This window comes from Poecilia formosa, unplaced genomic scaffold, assembly GCF_000485575.1.
Source record: "Poecilia formosa unplaced genomic scaffold, Poecilia_formosa-5.1.2 Scaffold711, whole genome shotgun sequence".
NCBI classification, from domain to species: domain Eukaryota; kingdom Metazoa; phylum Chordata; class Actinopteri; order Cyprinodontiformes; family Poeciliidae; genus Poecilia; species Poecilia formosa.
The window spans coordinates 34420-50820 of record NW_006800650.1 but is presented as its reverse complement, the minus strand read 5'-3'; the positions used below and the strand labels follow the sequence as shown (position 1 = coordinate 50820).

At 40.3% G+C, this 16401-nt stretch overlaps 1 protein-coding gene across 4 annotated transcripts in view; it reads right to left on the bottom strand.

Moving 5' to 3' along the window:
• Positions 1-15481, bottom strand: part of crebbpa (CREB binding lysine acetyltransferase a) — a 37342-nt gene extending 21861 nt beyond the window's left edge. For 2 of the 4 annotated variants that reach the window (XM_007542576.2, XM_007542579.2), the window contains exons 1-4: positions 14569-14656; positions 6491-7212; positions 1465-1644; positions 275-542 (exon numbers count right to left, since the gene is read on the bottom strand). In XM_007542576.2, the coding sequence (XP_007542638.1) occupies positions 275-542; positions 1465-1644; positions 6491-7212; positions 14569-14656 (1258 nt within the window). Of the gene's footprint in view, positions 1-274; positions 543-1464; positions 1645-6490; positions 7213-14568 lie in introns of all 4 variants that reach the window. The other 2 variants (XM_007542577.2, XM_007542578.2) reach the window with 2 other exon arrangements.
• Positions 15482-16401: the final 920 nt, after the last annotated feature.

Sequence of the window (16401 nt, the reverse complement as noted above, 5' to 3'; positions counted from 1 at the left end):
ACGGTGAGGGAGGAAAAAAAGCGTCTCTTCTTATTACAATTCAAATATCTGGTTTCAACTTTAGGCCTCTAATGAAAGCAAAGCTGCATGTTCAAAAACCAGAAATCAAACCTGGAAAACTAAAAAAAATTCAAGAACTTTCAATGAACCCCCGACTCTTCACTGGCGACATCAAGCTGGGCTCAAACCCTCGGCTAACAAAACGGTGCGTTCAAGAAACATCTGGTCGGTGTGGATTTCGCTTTGCCGCGTCTTCTCGCCGCTGCAGCCTTACCTTGGCAGGACTTGCCGGCCTGGCAGTGGGTCATGTGGTTCAGGACGTTCTTCATGGTGCGGCAGTGGGGCAGGGCGCATTGCCTCACCTCGCCGTTGGCCTGCTCTCTTCTCTGGCACTTGTGTGCGTGAAGCAGCAGGACCAGCTGCTGCTGGATCAGCTTGCGCTTCTCGGGGTCAGCTGTCGGCCCCGCCGAAGGCACCGCCACGCCTCCGCTGCTGGCCAGCGGGAGCATCCCCGCCTGCTGCTGTGGAGGCTGCTGGAGCTGCTGGGGGCACAGGAGAGGAAAACTGACGTCAACGTTTTTGGCGAATTACGGTAAAGTAAAAAAATATTTTTTTTTTAAATCCTTCGTCTTTACATGTTTTACGATGGTGCCGTTACGTCGGTTACGGAGAGTCAGAGAGGACATTTTACCAACAAAACCACACCATTTATCCACCGTATTATTCCAAACATGATTGTTTTTTTAGCAGGTGGTCATTAATCATCACCTTTTAACACCTTTAGTAATGTTATATAACTTTACAAGCACTAGGAATTATTTCTGCTTTTCAGTTTCAAACAAAAACTAAATTGCTTTGGTCATTTCTTTTCAGCATAATTGAGAAATTTTTGTTTTATATTCGGAATGGTGAAAATAAATATCTATACATTCAGCTGTATGCATGGAAGTGTAAATATCAGGATTCATAGTTGGTAGAAATCTGAAAAGTGTGGCATGTCCTTATATTTAGCCTCTTTAGAACCACGTTTCTGTTTCATTTCCAGCTTCTAGTTTTCTGGTAACTGAACTCATTTTCTTTGAAACTTAGCTCAGGCTCAAACTGGAAGAAAGGCGACTGAACTCCATTTATTTTAGTTTCACAACAGATTATCAATTACATTTAGCTCTAAACTTTGACAGGGCCATTCCAACACGTGAATACACTCCAATGTAAACCACTCCACTACAGCTGTTTGTTGTTTTTTTTTAAAAGGTAGGCTAGACTTTTTGTTTCCTTAGAACCAACACAAAAGTTAGATGAACTCAAATTCTTAACCACATTTTTAATCATCACACTTTTACAGGCTTACTTTTTTAAAAAATTGAATCACTCTAAAATATAAATAGTAACATAAATGCTGTGTTTAAAAGCAAAAATATGTGACTCTATTTAAAAAAAAGAAAAGAAAAAAAAAGGACAAACCATATTTGGCCCGCTAGTGACAGCGGCCCCTTTGAGCTCATTGGGGAATGGTGGCAGGCTGCTGGCAAGGGCAGCTTTGTTCTGGAGCTGCTGCTGAGGATTTAGCTGCTGGCCCGGTCCAGCAGCACCCTGACCGTAAGGCTGAGCCCCAAACGGACTTCCATTGCTACCCAGACCCATCTGAAGACGACACATAAGACACAGAAGACGATATTATTCAACACTGTTATAAGCTGCTTCTTAGAATTTTTTTTAAACTTCTGAGCAAAAAAATATTCACATTTATCAGTTTAAACACACACATTCACTCTGGCTCGGGAACCTCGAGGTAATAACTGTTTTCCGCTGCCCCTACCAACCACCGTTTGTCATTACAAGATGTCACACACGCCAGAACGAGCGCTACAGTAGCCGTGCCAGAGTAATTGTCCCCGATTAGGCCGAAATTAGTCCGGAGATGCTCGGGTGCCATGACAGCTCAGCGTGACTGAAGCTGTTGGCATGACTGGAATCGACTTTTCACAATTGAATCGCCACGCGTTGCTCTTCCTCCTCCTCCTGCTTCCTCTGTGCGTCAGGGAAGTTAACAGACGAGTTTGGAGCGATTCAATCAGATAAAAACCACAGACACATTAGCAGCGTGGCTGGAGTTTTTAAGATCTGTTAAAAATGCTTAGTTGAGTCGGTTGTTGAGCATATTTCTGTAGTACATATTCTCCTTTTAGACTTTTAGAAACCAAACTTTTTTTTCTTTTTTTGTCAGATTTCAACAATGGGATTTTTCAACATTTTTATTAATGCAATCATCCCAAACTTAAATTCTATTTAATTTAATTGAAAAAGTGAAACTCATAATATACAGATATAAAAGCATAATCTATGATTTACATTACCAAGGAAATTTATTTAAAAAACAAACTAACTAATAGGTAGAGATAAGTTTTTGGTAAACCAACAGACTCGGCCCCCAGGCGCCGTCTGCATGGTTAACAACACACACACAACCGTTTGCCAACTTAAACACTGTCGCTACATTTGGCACCAAAACCGATCATAAAAAAATATTTAAAAGCCAGTACTAGCCAAAATTGAAATTGGCAAGTTTGATTTTTTTTTTTTTTTTAAAGACCAGTGATTAGGAGTGTTGTGGTAGAGCAGGGGTTAAGCACAACCCACATAAGGAGGCTCCGAGTCCTCGACGCAGATGTCGCAGGTTCGATTCCCGGCTGCATGTCTTCCCTCTCTCTCTTTACCTACTTTACTGTCTTAAAGCTTTCAAATAAAGGCGACTAAAGCAAAAAAAAAAAAAATAAAAAAAGACATAAAAAACCTATTCTCACACATTCATAAAGAACAAACTCATTCATTTAAATGAAATATACTAATTCATATAGACTTGGTACACATCATTCTCATCAATACAGGATTCCTGCACATTTTGGCAAGTAAAAGTTCAGACTTAAAGATATTTTTAATGCCACCTTGAATCACATTTAAGACAGAAACAACTGGAAATATAAAGGGTGGATACAACGCGGGGGGTGTAGAAGGAGGAGTGAAGATTCTACAGTATTACAGTCAAGAATAGCTAAATTTGTGGCTCTTTGCAGCTGGTTTGTCCTCCTCACACGGCAGCCTTAACCTCCATAAATACAAGCTTAAAATGTACAGAATCCACCTAGCCTAGCATGTGTTGCCAACAGAAGTGAGCCAGTGCTGAAAACGAACATCACCCCGCCAACCGGAGACAAATTTGTGCTTATGCGACGTCGCTCCCTCTTCGTTCGTTAATGGGAAATTTTGTGACAAGGCACGTTGAAAAATGTTCAGCTTTCATTGGCAGTACTTCGTCCCGTGTCTGGACTCTCAATCATCACCGCCGTTCGTCACTCCCCGTGTGTCGAAGCAATCATCCATAAAAGGGTGAGATGCAAAAAAAGCTAGCTAGCTAGCAAGGGTTTATTAGAACCTCGTCAACGGTAGCCTCAATCACCTCGGGTCACAGAGAGTAACTGAGATGTCGGAGTGCAACTGAGGATTTTGCCAGACAGAAAAATCCAGCGAGAAAAATAAACAAAACCACATGAGATTAAATAGTCCTTTCATGACAAAAATTAAGGCCGACTTACCTTTTTTTTTTTAAAGGCCTAAATATTAGACACACAAATTTACAACTTTTCAAGGATGCATGGACACTCAAGGACAGATACTCTTTATGTACTTAAAAAAATGTCCTTGTAAAAACACTAAAATTGAGAAAATAGCAGAATTTAAAGAAAAGAAAAACGCTGAATTAAAAAAAAAAAACACTTAAGGATAATTTTCCAGTCTGCCTTGCTTCTCACTCTGATTAACTTGCTGCTGCTGTTCTCATCCGTGAAGCTGGAGACCAGAGCAGAGTCTGCCATGCCAGGCCGTATCTCCTCAGGCTGTTGACACCGCTCCAACAGACCAGATAAAAAACACCCAGCTGAGACGACCAGACACTGGCAGCCTTTCAACACAGCTGAGCGGGAGGACACGGACACACACACACACTCCCCTCCGTCACTCTTCCCATTCAGGCCCTACCCGCCCCTTTCAGACACACTCCACATGTTGGCAGGCTGCACAGAAGCCAACTATCACCTCAGCGCTCTGCTGCCAGACCGGGTTTTCAGGAGGAGCTGGCCAACATCTTTCCGTGAAAGTCATTTGTAGTCGTTAGTGATTCATTTTACAAGATCCGTCTCTCCCCACATCAGTGATGCGGCAAAGTGAGCCGGCCGGTAAACAAGAGAGCGCTGGTGGGGATAACGGCATTACTTTCTCCTTTAGGAATACTTTAAAGAAGAGGGGGGGGGGAAAGAAACATGTGCTGGGAAGGAAGGAGCGCCCAGAAAGAGTTTTACAACATGCTGTTCAGGCTCAATAAAGACCTGTGATGTTTGTGGGGTTTTTTAAGCTGCGGGGTGACCATCTTGTAAACCACCTTATGTCACTGTGCTTTACACTTCTCCTAAACTTTAAGGTGCGTTAGCTTGTGTGATCGCATTAGATAGAGACGTGAAGAGAAGTTTGCATACACTCATCAAAACGGGCGTCAATTTTATTTTGATTAGACGGATTTGAACAATTTAGAGGCCAGAACTGTAATTTGAACACAAAAATGTGATGCTGCACGTCAAATATAGGGAGGATTTTCTCCGATCCAAACTTCTTCTGGGGTAGCTGTGGTGGGGCCCATTCCAGATTAGGCCTGGGCTGAAATGAAATCGAAATCATGACGCTATGATAATCTTAGGTAAAAATACCGCGGTGTGAATGTGAATGGACAGGCGATTTGCTTCTTGAATGTCTTTAAGACTGCCACAGCTGTTCTAAAAGAACAATGAGGACGAGTTCGTCCTCATTGTTCTTTTAGAACATTGTTCTATCAACACGATCTCTACAGTCACGTTCAACTTTGATTGGTTTTGGAAGCTGTGTTTAGCTCACAGGTATGTGACTCTGAAGGTTCGTGTGAGTTCACGCTTAAAGATTTTTGGCTCTTAACGCAATTAAGCTAAACTGATGAAGTTAAGCTCCAGTAGATGAACTGTGTTTCCACTAATTCAATAGCTAAGACAAATCAGGTTACATTGCACAACAGCAGTCTTTTGATTGGCGTAATGCATCACGTTTGCGACTTTTTGTTATGTTTTAGATTTTGACGTAAAGCAGATTATATGGTTAAATTGTACGCGCACAGACACGACAGAAATCACGAGTGTGAACGCTTTCATGCAAAATACATGCTCTGTTAAAGGAGTAACGACGTAACGCCACAGGAGCTCGATACGTTTGCCTTCACTGTAAATTAATCAAATACACTCCTGAACACTCATGCAGACAAGTTGTGACCAGCACAATTATTCCACAGGAACACGGTGATATTTGTTTCACAAATGCCAGACGCTAACGGCAGCTGGTTCATTTCAAGACATCATAAACTTTACTAAATAGTGATGCGGTCTGTAAGCATGTTTTGCATGTGGGGCTACGTTCTTCCTTCATGTTGCCGTTTGTCTTCTTCGGGTAGCCGAAGTGGATTTTATTCTCGCCTTGAAACCGGTAGCCGGTCTGTGTCTCCGGAGCTCTAATGTTAGATTGATCTGTCGATCCAAAGGCACTTTGGATGTCTGTTTGGCATCGTCGTCTAATTGGACTGTCCACCTGACCCAGGAAAGAAGCTCCTGCTCCAAATTCAACACCTTTGAGCTTGACTGAAATTCGTAGCTAACCGCATGGAGACGTCTAATCAACTGCCCGTCCAAAAATAGAGCCGAGTTTAACAAAGCAAACACGCAAGACTCTCCCCATGGGATAATTACCACATAAACGATCAGGCTATAGCTGGAAAAAGTTGTTTAAGTCTAACTAACGGCTCCTCTATGCATTCCTCTGGTAGTACATATAATCATGCAATCAAGTTTCGTTTAAATAAATGTTTAACTGCAAAACTGAATCCAATATATTTTTCCATTAAGGATATTAATACAGCTAAGTGTTGCCTTATTTACTGTTTAGTGATACAGCAGAGCAGCACTTTAGAATTATATGACTTTCTAAAGAGGTGCCAATCTCTCATATACTGATTGTTTTTGCCATAATGTAATTATATTTTTATTACTTTTCTTGGTAATAAAAAAAAAGAACACTGTGATTTCAAAGGTTCAAAGTCCAAAATAAAAATCATGGAATATGTCTCATCATGAGTTTATAAAATTTCCAGTAGCAATTAAGATGACTTTAACTAATCGTGATGTCATCAAGCACAAAATCATTACCACGTGTCATTAAAGTGTTTTACCAAGTTGTGGTAAACCAAGTTCAGTTTTAAAACTTTCCACCCACAACCCGCTGCGAATAACCAATGAATGACTAACAACTCTATTCAAATCAACCACAGAAGGAGACATATTGCACGTTTGCCAAAATATGCAGCTACAATATGAAGTGCAAACTTTGATTTTTATTTTTTTGGACCATCGGCAGCGTGACTCACCTTGCTCATGTTGCCCGCCTGCTGGGCGGCGTGCGCTCCCATCTGCTGTCCTCCCTGGGTAAGAGTCTCTACCAACGCGCTCCCAGATGCTCCCGGTCCCGCAGTGCTTCCCGGTATCGTCTGCCCTTGATACTGCATCCCCGCCACGCCGGCGCCCCGTCCCCTTCCGGCGCTGGGTACGAGGCCGCCGTTCATCACCTGCCCGGGCTGAGGTTGCCCTCCTTGACCCAGGAGTCCCGCGTGACCCGGGCTGCTGTTGATCATAGCTTGGCTGAACCCCGATGCGCTCAGGCCCATAGCTGCGGCGTTGCTGTTGCTGTTCTGTCCTACTACTCCAGTTGGCGTTCCCGGTTTCTGGCCCTGAGGCGACGAGTGGCTGTTGGGAGAACCCTGGCCGAGGGGGCTCTTGCCCAGGGGGGTACCGAGCTGCGGAGCCATACCGCCAGGCTGGGGGCTTGCCGAGTTGAGCCCTGTGCCTGTGATGCTGGAGGTGCTGCCGGCTCGGAGAAGCTCCGAGAGCTGCTTATGTTTGGAGGCTGCGTCCGGGACGACGGAGGCGCCCCCGCCGAGAGCTCCTGCGGTGCCGCCGGGTCCGCCGCCGCCGCCAGGTGTTGCGCCGCCATTTGAAGGTAGCCCGCTTAACTGGCTCAACTCTCCTCCGTTTGGGATGAGTTCATCTGGAAGGTCGTTTTCCAAATCATCCCAGGGCAAAGACCCCAGATCTACGGGGATGCAAAAGGAAAGAAAAACAGAAAAGTAAGGCATGAACAATTTCTCTGCGTCTGCCAGAACAATAAGGTTGGAGTGGATGGGTAGAGCTAAAAACAAGGCAATATTGAAAAGAAAAAAATCCCTGAAAGTGGCTGGAAAAAGCTTGAGAATGGAACAAAGTTTCACCTTCCAAGTTTATGCGTTATAATGATCCAGACCAAATAAACATTTAAGCTGAGGAGATTTATTTTTTGACAAACATGCAAATTGTTGCTTTAATTATACACAAAAACACAGACCATAAAAGTTAGCATAATGTAGTTAGCCTGGGAAGGAATAGTAACTCTTAGCCAGTGTTGAGACAGAACAACTTATTCAATTAAAAATCACTTTACTGAAGTTTTGCCCAAATAGTGAAATACAAAGGCTAGAAGATCTAAATGAAGCAAGGTCAAGTAAGAGACGACGCGTCTCCCTTTACTGCATGTGAAGCAGAATTGATGCTACACTGATGTCTCAGTTCAGCTGACAGGTTTTTAAAACCAGATAAGTACAATCATTTTTATTCCACAATGCACGACTTGAGAGCTCCAGTATTTCAAAAGACAATCTCCTGCAACGCAAAGGCAAAAATAACTACAGGTGCACCGATTGCAGTTTCCTGGATGATCACCGTTTACTGATTTTGGAAAATATTAATTTTTTTGTCTGAAATGTCTCTGAATAAAGCAAAAAAGTCGCCAAGTTGGGGTGACTACTCAGTGCAAACATGCAGACATGACCTGGTGGTCAAAGCTCTCTCAAGAGAGAGTAGAAGAGGACAGTGGTTGATTTTTAAACCTTTGCTGAGGTTGATAAGATCAGTGGATAAGATCAGCTTTACATGCAAGTATTGGCCAATCGCAAATCTCCCAAAGTAAAGGAAATCAGCCCAGATAAATCAGCTGGACAATAAATCGGCGCATCCCTAAACACAACAACAAAAAACCCCACATTGTTCTAGGAGACATGAAATTAGATTTTGACATCTTTATGGGATCTAGAGATGTCAAATGCTGATTCAAATGCTGAGCGAAGTAATAAACAAAACACAGCTGATAAAACTCAAACAGATTCCTAAAGCGGAGCTTTTCTTTTATTTTCCACCTTCCTCTTTTCTGCCCTCTCATCTCCAGGGTGTAAACTCATCCTGAGCTTTAAGGCTGTGCAATTAATTGAACCAATTTCAACGTTGGCTCAAAATGATGCCAAAAACAATATAATAATGTGTACACAAACATGATTGACAGCGCTAAGCCCCTCCTCCTGGCTCTGATTGGTTGTTTCTGGCCGGGAGCTGTGTATTTTTGCAGACAGCAGTAGAACTTTGAGAGGGTGCTTGAGATTGATTTTTTATTTTCATAGATTATCTGTCTTATGATATATTGTCATGACATACTGACAGTTTAAACAAATATGTAAAAAATATATTTTTTTTTATAAAAGTTACATACTCTAACTTTAATTGACAGCATTGTATCAGAATAGCAGTTATACTGAATTGACTGAGTCCAATTCCGTGCGATTAGACTGCATTGATATGAATCAGATTCAGTTGATTATATATTTTATACACCTGTTTGAGATTTGTTTGTCTTTTAAACGTTTTTTAGGTGAACTCATGTTGTGAATTGGGGCTATGCAAACTGAACGGGACTTTTTTTTTTGTTTTAAGGACTCTATGGTTGTTTCCATCACGTCACCAAGATGAGTCAACAAGCAGCGACTAGAGGACAAACAGGACAGATAGCAAGAACAACAAATCACAGCGATCGCACCAACAAAAACATGTCTTTGTAAAGCACAGATTTCCTCCCCCCCCCATATGGCACCTCTCTATAACACTAAGGCCTTACTGGCCCATGTTCGACTCTGATCCTGTAGTTAGACGAAAAACCCCAGAAAGGTTTCTCTGTCGCGCCCTGAATTGGATCGTTTCAAACGGGTACTACTTGTACTCCTCAAAAGCCCTCAGAGCGATAAAAGCAGCAAATGTGATCAAGATGTCAGAACGGGTAATAATAGTAGCTCTAGATCAGATACTAAGTGGAATTCGTCCCAAATTGAAAAACGAAGAACTCAGGCTTTTAACGGTACAACAAGAAGTTCTAGCCCTCTAAAAGATCACTCTTGATTTTAAAAAACTTCATACGATTGCGTAGCGTTTAAAATAATATAAAAGTAGAACAAGAAAACCAGAAGTTGCACTGACGAATCCTAAACTACATCAGTGCAAACAAACATGCCTAGCAACCTAAAATAAATGTGAAAGATTTTTCATTTTTAGTGGATTTTTTTTTTTTTGTCTGTGTCCCAAATCAAACTACTAGTTTGGAATAAAGTGTAGGTTTGCTGAGGTAATCGACTATTCTTTTCAAACTGTGCTTTTTTCTCTTGCTTTATGGCCAAATAGAGCAAAATTGTAAAGTTGATCTGATCTGAGAATTTAGTTCTCAATGGGGAACCAGACTATAAATATTCAGAATTATTATATTTCTTTTAGTTTTTGTTTTGTGCCAGTGGTTTAGGAGAATTATGTAAACAAGATTACAAAGGTCAGATTGGTGAATTTACCAGGACATTTCTGAACGATGTGAGTAATCAAGCATGGTACACAGGCTGAAAAGAAGTGACGTCGTCTTGTTTCTGTTTCATTATCACTTCACATCTACGATTCGTACCTTGGGAACTTTTCCACGTCACAGCCACAAACATTACGGCATCGTATTAAGGTTCTTTAGACGGACCAACACAGGTAGCAAGTTATCAATGCTGAAGGCTTTCCATTTGTCACCAAATAAATGTTGAATACCCTTAAGAGAAACCAAAAGGACGCCTACATGTTTCAGTTTCTTTTTTAATTCACAACTTTTCATAGCTTTGTGTTTGTCTACCACATAAAATCTCAAAATACAAAGTTTGTTGCTGTAAAGTGAAATAGTTTCTCTCTCCCACAGTCTACTGTCTGTTTCCTATTAACTTTGGCCAAAGTCGAATAAGGTGACCGTTTTTATAAATAAGAAATTTACAAAAAGTTTTATTAGTCCATTGTTTCCCACAACAAACCACCACCAATGGAACAAGTCTTTTTTCTGCAAACAATGCGCATGATTTATTGATCGACATATAAATATGAAATTTCACGTGTCATGGAGTTGGGAATGATTGAGCAGGCTTTCTTCTACAGTACATTTATTTCCCCCTACCCCTCATTGTAAGAGTTTTACTGAAACCCCACAAAAAGATTTAATTTCTTAATGTCATCAAAGCAAGAGAACTTATTTTTATAAAGTATGAATTTTTAAAACTTGCAAAGTAATGGTATGTTTTGTTCTTGGGGGTCATCGGTTTTTAGCTAAAGACAAATTTTACTTAGGAGGGCTGAACACAAAAATGTCTCTTTGGATCAGAAACGTTGCAGAATGTTGCACTCGTTTCCTGACTATTAATATTACCTTTGGGTTTTGTCACTTTAACTAGAGCATTGGGGAACATTTTTTGGGAGGGGACACAACAGCTTAAGGATGTGACGTTGTTCCTTTGTGGCATTGATAAAACAACCAATAACGCTGGATGTCTTCGGCGTGAAAAGACAGTTGCATCCGTGTGAACGTCGGGGTATAGATTTTCCCAGAGGAACTTCTAAAGGGTTCAAACAACATAAACAGTGTTACAGGCCTTCGACGCATGTGGGGGGGGGAAAGGCTTTGATATTGATGTAGAAGTAGAAAAATTAGAGGCCATTTCATGGTGCATTTAAAGCCAATTTACACAAATATTGGTGGTGAGCATATCCCTCTCATCTCTTCCCATTTCTTTTTCTCGTGGTTTTTCTAGTTGCCCGCAGGCAGAGATATAAATGGTGTTTCTCCATGAGCGTACAGTTCATCTCTTATTTGGATTTGATGCGTACGTGTTTGCAACAGAATATTTGGCCGTCTCATACAAGAATCTGTCTTTGGCTCTCAAAAACAGATTTTTTGTCATTGTGAATTATTGCACTGGGATGCAGTCTTGTTTAATGCAAAGTAAAAGGTGAGGTTCCATGGTATTGTCTGGATTGTTTCATCGATTCATAAATACAAATTAAAGCAGTAGATTGGGGCCAGTCATGTTGCTGCTTTTAATTTATTTCAAGGTTTGACAACGGTAAAAGATTTAAAAACAGTGAAAATTTTTCCCTTTAACCATTCATTTTAATGCGATACCAGAGCCTAGAGAAACGTAATGCAGCCCTTCCCCCACCTGTTGCTACAAACTGCTGTAAGCTGGACGCCCAAGCACATATCCCAACTAACCAATCAATCAATAACAGCACGTTGGACTTGCTTTTAGGGGAGGGCATTTATCGCTCATTTGTTACGATAAATTTCTTAAGAATTTTTCACTTATTGTTGTCGTGACAAATTCAATTAATGACGTTTGAAAATCCTCAAAGCTGTCCGTGTTGTCGGAATTACTGTCTTTTACCATTTCCTCCACTGTTTGTCAGTACATAAATACATGTGAAAATAATATTAAATGCAGCAACTGTGTGCAGTTTAGTTTACTAATGTGAGTGGAGTCCTAAAGAATCATAGTACAAATGGGTAGTTTTTCGAGAGCGTCATTTGTGTTTGTGGGGCGACGATTGCTGCGCCCCTAAAAGAGTAGTAAGTTTCATTATCATCACAATAGTGCCACAAAATATTGTGATAAAACTTTTAAGTGCATATCGCCCGCCCCTACTTGCCATCTATTGCAAAGAAGTAAAAATAATAACGAAAAGGACCTTGGAGCTCTAAAAAAAATTAATCTCTGCACACAATCAAATTCTGGCGAACTGCAAGAATGGATTTAAATGAATGCCTCCAATAGACCACTGCCTGCAAGAGAAAACTACAAGCTACTTTTATCCAAAGCATAAAGCAGATTTTAATGCTGCATTTCAAGAGAGATGCCTATTGAAGAAAAAAAAAAAAGAAGAGAAAAGCAGTGTGAGGCATTTGTAAAAACTCAAGCAAAAAGAGGCTTAAAAAAGGAGGCAGCTCACTAATCTACACCAAACAGGAGATTATCAAACTCTCCTTCGATTTCTTTGAGTGTATATTTTGAAGATGACGGAGACAACACTCGTGTGTTGCATTTTTCTGGTTTGCCTGTGCACACAGGCATGTCTAGTTTTTATAAATCAGAGGCTACACAAAGCTCTGGCACTGAGCCCTTTTCTCATCCACCACACCTGTAACATCATCCTCCGACAGAGCAGTAGCGCAACACTTTTCAAACATCTTTAAACGGCAAACATCTTCATCTGTCATCAGCGGAACCATTTCTGCTAGACTGGGATGAAATTGCAATACTATTGCTGAAAACTGCAGTGATGATCGTATGATTGAAATGCATTTTTTCTAACTTTTATTTCTTTACAATCACCCACATTACTCTCCAGGAGCTTCAGCATCTCAGCCAATAAACATAAAGATCAGGCGTGAGCAATAAGGGCGCTTAGAATCCGTATAACTGGCAAATATATTGCTAAAATATGCAGAGTGTGAATGCCAGTCACTGGAAATGGGGAGTATTTCACCAAATATTGCCTCCAAGCAGTTATTTGCAATATTCTGTAAACTGACTTTGTGATGCTGATTGCAATTTGATATATTGTGCAGCTCTTATATCCAGATGATTATTTCTCAGCAACATAGAAAGGGGTTACGGATGAGGGTTTTATTTAATTTACTTGGGGCAAGTAGATTTTTTTTGTTGTTGTTTTTAAATCAACCAAATATTAAGTGAGGTCATGTTTTCAACTACCTTTATCCCAGAAATCAAGTGATTTGATGAATGAGTAGATGTTTTTATCTGAAGTTCAGCATTTACATTCTTTATAGTCAACAAATATGTAAGCTGTAGTATTTGTTTTTTTTTTTTTTAAAGTATATATTTTCCGTTATCGATTTCAATTACGAAATATTTTACAAGAAGGAACGGGATGATTTCTGCTGAATAAAGTGATTTTGATAATCCGAGTATGTCATTAAGTCTCACTATTGAGGCTGAACAGAACAGAATAGTGATCGTCCTCGGATTCCTTCCTTCTCCGCTCGATTCAAAATTAGAACCGGCTGCACGCACTTTTTATTTTTTTATTCATTTGCAGTACTTGGAGGCAACAAAACCACCTGAATTCCTGGAGAGAAGTGAAATCAGCATGAGCGTCATGGTAAAAATGTTAATTTAGAACATAGACACTTGATCTTGGCATCGCTTGAGAGTTTTTGTATTGCTCTTTAGGAGAGAAATTTAGAGTACAACTCTTCTGAAAAGTTTCTACACTTCTAACTTTACATGTAACCCTACATTTTTAAGCACATGCTGAGAAAAACACATAAAGCTGCAGTTAGAGAAGGGACGCTAATATCAGCCAGTTTCTTGCGCTCCTCTCATTTTATCAGTAATTGCGCTACTGACTGTATTTTCACCTCTAAACTAGCTATAGCTTTTTCATTGATTCACTTCTATATGTAGAATTTTCAACAACAAGGCACAAATTCCCAGAATATAATTTTTAAAATTCTTGTTAGCAATATGGCATTTTTGTCTTACTTGCATTTGTTATATTGCTTACAGATTTGGTCTAAAGTAGCATTGGACTTAGAAATTGGTACTTGCAAGGAAATGCCTAATCTAGCATATAATGTCTTGACAATTAAAAAAATAATAATAATTGTAAATTAATGTTCTTTATTTATAATCAAGTTTTCAAGGGCTGCAGTGCTAATTAAGGACATAGACTACCCTAGAATCACAGGTTTTCACCCAACACAGTTGATTTAGCATCCTTTTGAAGTTGTTTTATGGATGTTTCAAATGAAATAGTTTATTTTGACACAACACGTCTGTAGACATTTTGTTTAAGCACATATAGCAATACTTTTAAAGGCGTATGGGCATAAATATCGTTGGTTTGTCTTATTTTCTCGACACACGCACGAGCTGAAATGACAGTGAGGACCGGACCGAGCTAGCTAACAACACACAGGAAGCTTGCTATTGACTGCAGCTATGTGTCCAGGACTGGAGTTGTGCAGGTCTGCCAGACTGAATTAATGCCATGCTACCCAACAATGCGTCGACGTAAACAGGGATTGTGCAGAGAGAACGAAACCATAACAGTACCGTAAACCAGCCAGCCCACCAGTTTGCCGAACTCACCTGTTATCAAATCTGAAAGTGTGCCTCTTGGTTGATACGTAGGAGTTAGTAAGCTATACCAGAGGGTCTAATGGTGAGTGCGAAAGTTCAAAATAGTTTTTTTCTATTTAGAAAGCGTGTTCAGGCCTTACCTTGTCCATCAGACGCTGATAGGGCAGGTGAATTTAGTTTCGGTCGCTTGGAGCTGGGAGGTCCAACATCCAGCAGGTTTTCAGCCATAGTTGTCTTCAGAGTCTGTCTGGCTTCTTTATTTTTGCACTAACTTATGTCAGGGAAGTTTTTCTTCTATCAGCCGGAGCCTTCCCAGTTAGCACATTAGCAAGTTGGCAGCTTAGTTAGCTAACTGGCTAATTGCCTGCTACCAGCTCTGGTAACTGTTAGCTACTCCTCGCTGTTAAGAGTCAACGTCTTTCAAAAGAGATGCAATAGCGCCCCGCTCCGCCACCGCCATTCACCCCATGATAATCCAACACCCAACACCCACATTATTACCATTAAATAACCCAAAATAAAAGAGTCCCCATGTAAAAATCGAGCTTCAACGAGTCAATCCAGATAAATCAGGGAGATTGCTGCATATCGGGCAAAAAGTCGTAATTTCTAAATGTTTAAAGTACCCATTTTGCGTGACGTCAAATTTCTTCATGCAAAAATCGCGCGAAGCTCCGCAAAAATGCACATTTGCACAAAAATGCAATTTTTTGAAAAATCCTCCTCGAAAGCCGCGACCTGCTCCTCCGCTTGCCGACGGTAAACAATGCTGCTCCCGAACGGGCGACAGGGGGCTCGAATCGCCGCACTCTGAAGGGGAAATCAGATATACGGAGCAATTCTGCCCGACGACCACCGTTCCGATTCCAGTTTTTTTGCACAAAATGTTCCGGGAGCGACGTTAAGGTTTCGTTTTCGACAGAAGGACGCTGTCATAGCCAGGTAATGATGCTGTATTTCTACGCGAAACCCAGTGTTGGATCGAAATCCCAATTCCGAGCCACGACAAGATGGCGGCTGTTGATTCCTTCGATACAAAAAAGTTTTTTTTTTTCTTTTCCAGATCGACTGTGGAGGGGGAGGGGCCGCACAATCACGCCCTGCGTAAAAACACTGCCGCTGGGCGCCGCTGGGGGCGCTAAAGCACTATGAATTATGAAGCAATTCATAGTGCTCGTTAATTTTTTTTCCACCGCTGTAAATGTAAATAAAGTGAATGACAATTAAAAAAAAAAAAAAAAACAAACACGGGAAAATGTTTATTTTGAAATATTGAACACAAACCTGTATGGCTCTCTGATTAACAGAATTAATATTTTAGAACCTCACTCCTGTGAAATAAAATAAGCATATTTACAACTATCTGCCTTTGCTTTTTTTCCTTTTCTATATGTACTGTTCTTTTGATCCTTCATTTTATTTTCTCTAATGTTCTCATATTCATACTTTTGTATGTATTTGTGCTTTTTCCAGATTTCATCTTGTGAAAACATTTTATTGAAAAGAGTATATTATTTTTCTCATTTTTTTTCCATATTAATTTTCTAAAACCTAGAGTAATGGGCAATTCTCTAATTTGTTAACTTAATTAATTAGCTAAATCAGGCAAAGAACTTCTTAGTAAGAATTCTGTGATTACATTAAGTTCTTTTCTATTAACATTGTCATAAACAAAATACAAAATAATTTGATACTTTTTATAATGAAAATTGCTTATAAACCAGAAGAAAAATATTATCTTTCCATTCTACACACTAAAGATCCATTGTAGGTTTGTTCAGCATTATGTTAGGATGCTGTGGATGTTTTTGATCCTCTTAAGCCCATAGGCCAATGAACAGCAAGTTTTAGAAGGCATCCGTTATATTAACAAGGCATCTTGAAACAATGCAGGAACACACGACAGCAGCAGGTTTTGATTAGACATCAGTGTGCATGTTGTGGATCTTGAGTTCTGCATTTTGATCTGCAGT